We start from the raw sequence: 4,441 nt of genomic DNA, 5'->3' as shown, positions 1-4,441 counted from the left end.
ACCATTCGCCAACAGGTCAGAGACACATGGTCCCCGCCTCTGGAAGGAGAAGTACACAACATCAGACCCGGGGACTGGGTCCTGACCAAAAACTTTGTAAGGAAGAACAGTCTGCAGCCCAGGTGGAAAGGGCCAGCACAAGTTCTGTTAGTCACACAGACGGCGGTTCGATGTGACGGACACAAAAATTGTATTCATCTATCAAATGTGAAGAGAGCACCACCGTTCTGGCCAGCACTGCCCCCGGAAGAGGACCGTTCTGACCGAAGGACTGGTGACTGCATTCCTGCACGCATTGATGATCAACAAGCTGCATCAGGATACAATCTACGCCCAAGGAAGATGAAGAGTGCTTAGGACGGAGCAAGCACCAACTGCCACGCACTGAATAGTGCCAACTTTAAAGGACTAACTTGTGCAGTGAGGTTAGTAAAATAAGGACACTGCCGACTCTGAGCTGAAAAGAGAATAAAGAAATACCTCCGAAGCCCAGCGACCCATAGGAGGAGAGGGTGTGAGGTCAAATTTGCCAATTGCAAGGTCTGTAACAGTGAGGCCTATAACGAACACTGTTGAACTGCCGCACTTGTGAGATTGTATATATCAAAATCTGAAGTATTTCGAATGGTATATTTGTTTGGAAGGACAACAAGACATCTTCCTTTACTAGAGATGGAGGATACATATTCCACTCTTAATTTGAACAAAAAGGGGCGATGGTACTCCAAACTATGCATATTTTGTATGTTATTTTGCATAATGTCTTTGGTCATCGGTTTATTGTATCTCCTAGAGCTCTACCATCCTATTGCAAAAACAGCCCCGCTCCCATCAGAGCTTCCCTCTGACTTTGTCCCCTCAGTTACAGTACCACCAGAGGATATGGATCACAGAGAGGAGATGCGTCATAATTCTTTCCTTACCTTACTTCATCAGACCCATCAAGTAATTGATAAAAATAATTGTTGGATCTGTATGCAATTCCCAGCCTATGTAGACGAAGGTATACCCCTTCTCCAAGTACCCCTGCCATTTGAAGCATCCTGTTATGCATTACACATTGCAATACTGAAAGTTGAGCTAATAAGGGTCTTCAGCAACTTAGTAACTTCCCGTTCTACCACTAGAACACCAACTGCCTCCTTGTACACCCATTATGACAAAGACATTCTCCAGTCAGGGAATTGCTCTGAAGTTATTTTACAAAATGCAACGTTCCCATTTTCTAACATATTCACCCCACTGTTTCTGGTAAGAAATGATAGCACACCTCCGCTCCATAGGGACACCAGAGAGATACCCTTTTTGAAAATGAGACAGCGTAGTGTGCTTGGGAGTATATGTATTAGGAGCAACGGTACCGCCAACATGGGGAATAGTACCAATTGCAATATGACATTTGAAGTGTCTTCCCAGGAAATAACTGTTCCACTCTATATCGGTGACTCAGTTTATTTCATTTGTGGTTCCAGGGCCTATATATGGCTACCAGTGAATTGGGGTGGCTGTTGTCACCTAGGTCTTGTAACACCAGCAATGTCTGTAAAAAGTACTGCAGAAGTGAATAGAGCATCCAGAACGTCTGTAAAAAGTACTGCAGAAGTGAATAGAGCATCCAGAACTCTGAGGGGTAGGAGGAGTGTTGATCAAGGAGATACAGCGGCTGAGATAGCTGGTGATGTACTAAAGGCCTTTGTTCCTTGGTATGGCCCTGCCATAAATTCCAGAAATATACGCAGGTTGTCCCGTCTATTAGAAGCTACTATAGAAGAGACAGCAGGCATAATTGAGAACATCACAGTTGAGCTTAAGGCTCTCAGATTAGTTTCTCTTCAAAACAGGATTGTGCTAGACATGATGTTAGCAGAACGGGGTGGAGTCTGTAGAGTGATCGGGTCCTCTTGCTGCACGTATATTCCTGACTCATCAACATCGGTTAGGCAGGCTGTCAAAAGACTATATGATATAGGTGCCCAGGCCCATAGCGATGTTGGCCCCTGGGATCCTGTAGGTTCCTTTTGGAATGCCTTGTCTGCCTGGGGCTGGAAGATAGGGATGTTTCTAGTAGCTATCTTCCTTGTGGTAATTGGGTGCTGTGTTCTAATCAATTGTCTGCCCATGTGCTGCCAGTGTATGGGGCGATTGTTAAAACCACCCCCAATGCCCCCAATAACTGTGACTAATGCTCTTATAATGAGGGATGTTGTAACCCAGCAAATGATGGATATTGATATCTCGGATAATAACCCTCCTGACGATAATTTGGTTGATTACGTCAATGAGCGCAGTGAGGCCCACTATAGTAACACCCGCCATACCTATGAGCATGTACCGTAAGACCGCTACAAAATGTTGGACTTTGCGTCCAAAGGGCCGATGTGGAAAAAGGTAGGGCTAGGACCTTTCTCAAGATTTGCCCGGCGCTAACCGCCCTTGTACCAGTCAAGTTTACCAAGCAATGAGGCAGGCGCCGGAGACCAGAAGGCAGGAAACAGAAGTTTATTCCGACGGAGCAGAACACATCAGATCAGACAACAAGGTATCATGTCGAGGTGCTCTAACAGCCACTCGGAGGCCTGGCCTCTTATACACTGGTTTATGGCATGTGACCTTCCTTTAATACAATCACAACTTTGTAGAGCATGGGAAAGACATCCCCGTAACCCTCGTGTTAATCCCACCCCCATATACATTCACAATAGAGGTCCTCAACCTGCTGATAAGAGAGAGAGTCATCTCGCAGCTGAGTGTGTTGTCGAGTCTTAGGATGTGTGCGCCTGATCATGTCACAGGGGGTGGGGAGGCCTGGATCAAATAGAGGGACCTTTGAAGGAGAGCGACCTCATACAATAAAGAGCAGTAAATGATATCTTCCGGCTTAGGCAATGGCCTCGGACCTGTGTGGACAGTCGGACACGGGGTGAGGGGCCATCAATGGAGAGGTATTCATGCTGTGTGGACAATCCAGTGCAGGAGGGAGGTTTAGCAACAGAGGGGCATTCATGGGAGGGGAGGAGGTGCTGGTCAGGCGCTGGCGTGACTCTCAAGGACAGGGTCATGCAGAAGGGTCGTGCTCAGAAGGAGGAGGGAGGGGGAGCCAGGGTGCGCGGAGGATGCTTGCTGGGTCAGAGGGGACGTGCTGGCGATCGATCGTGGGCAGGGAGACCATGATGCCTAAAATGGCGATCGTGCACGTTGTACATGGGTGACAAGCTGGCGCAGATAATGTTTAGTTCACAAATTAAATTTCCACAGTCCTCCCTTTTAACATATCTCGCCAACTTGTCAGTTTGGATTTATCCCCATAAGGTCACGTACGTCTACTTCATAGAGGGGACTCATGTGTTCATTTCGGAAGTCCAAAGTCTTTGGGCACATACAGTTGGAAACGAGGCCGAACAAAGGTGGCAGACATTGGATACCTAAGCAACACCCACATAAGATCGCAACAGGTATCAGCACGAAGGAAAACAACTTCCAACCCCAATTCTTCAAAGTGTCCCAAAACCAGTTCCCAAGCGACCATCCTTCTTGTTCTTGGTGAACCTCTGAGGATAATCTGTGGAGGTGTTCAATGGCTTTGTAGACTGAAGGCGAGTTGTCAGGCACGTATGTGCAGCAGCTGGATCCGATGATGCGGCATGCTCCTCCTCGGTCGGCTAGGACCACGTCTAGGACAAGTCTATTTTGGAGGGTCACGAGGCGGACCGCCTGAAGCTCTGCAGTGTTGTTGGCAAGGATGCCGGCAGTGACGTTGATCGTTGTTTCTACTGCCTGGGTCAGGTGCCGGATAGCACGGCTGTTTGCCATTGGGCCCCACAGAGGAACAAGTCCCTTTGCTGCATCCAGGAACTGTGCTCCGGTGGAGTCGGTTTGTCCAAGGTCGTCTGCACGCCTCTGCCGGTGATGGTTGGCTGGGGCTACATATGTGGGTGGAAGAACGAAGGCAATGTAACAGATACCCTTCCAACCCTTCGGGAGCCAGGTGTAAGCCTTGGTGCCACACACAAAGTACATGTTCGGAGAAGCAACGAAGGAAGGGGGGTCAGCTGAGTCCAATGTTCTGGTGGTCTGGCAGGCGCTGTGACCCACCAGCTGCGTTCCATGGCCTTCGAGACACACAAGACCTGTGACATTGATGACAGACAGAGCCACAGTCAGTGTTGCGGTAGTTTGTTTTTGTAGATGAGAAAAGGTGGTCCTGGCTGGATTGTGGAGCACCTGTACTTCGACTCGTTCTTTGGCTGGAATGTTTTTGATGAAGGTGGCGCCTGTGAGCGCAGGACACAGGGCAGCAGGAGTCTTTCCGGTTCTGTTCAGCCAGAACCCAGAGTAGAAGTGTGACACTGTCCGGCCAGAGGTGGCGTTATCCTTGTGGCTCTCTTGCATGAGGATCAGCCAGGCGAGGCAAGAGCCGTGAACTGAGAAGGGTGAAGGGATG

The 4,441-nt window shown here is 48.7% G+C and overlaps 1 protein-coding gene across 1 annotated transcript; it reads left to right on the top strand.

The window, feature by feature from the left end:
* The first annotated feature begins 616 nt into the window (after positions 1-616).
* On the top strand, positions 617-2,361 carry LOC147700853 (uncharacterized). The gene has a single exon (XM_086928514.1). It carries the CDS (start codon positions 625-627, stop codon positions 2,335-2,337), a length of 1,713 nt encoding a protein of 570 aa, XP_086784640.1. The 5' UTR covers positions 617-624; the 3' UTR covers positions 2,338-2,361.
* Positions 2,362-4,441: the final 2,080 nt, after the last annotated feature.

The sequence above is a fragment of the Lissotriton vulgaris genome, chromosome 7, assembly GCF_964263255.1.
Source record: "Lissotriton vulgaris chromosome 7, aLisVul1.2, whole genome shotgun sequence".
Classification (NCBI taxonomy): Eukaryota; Metazoa; Chordata; class Amphibia; order Caudata; family Salamandridae; genus Lissotriton; species Lissotriton vulgaris.
This window is presented reverse-complemented; position numbering and strand designations above follow the sequence as displayed.

Bases quoted from the DNA above. Each gene is read 5' to 3' on its own strand.
- LOC147700853 (XM_086928514.1), top strand. From the start codon at position 625: ATGGTATATTTGTTTGGAAGGACAACAAGACATCTTCCTTTACTAGAG.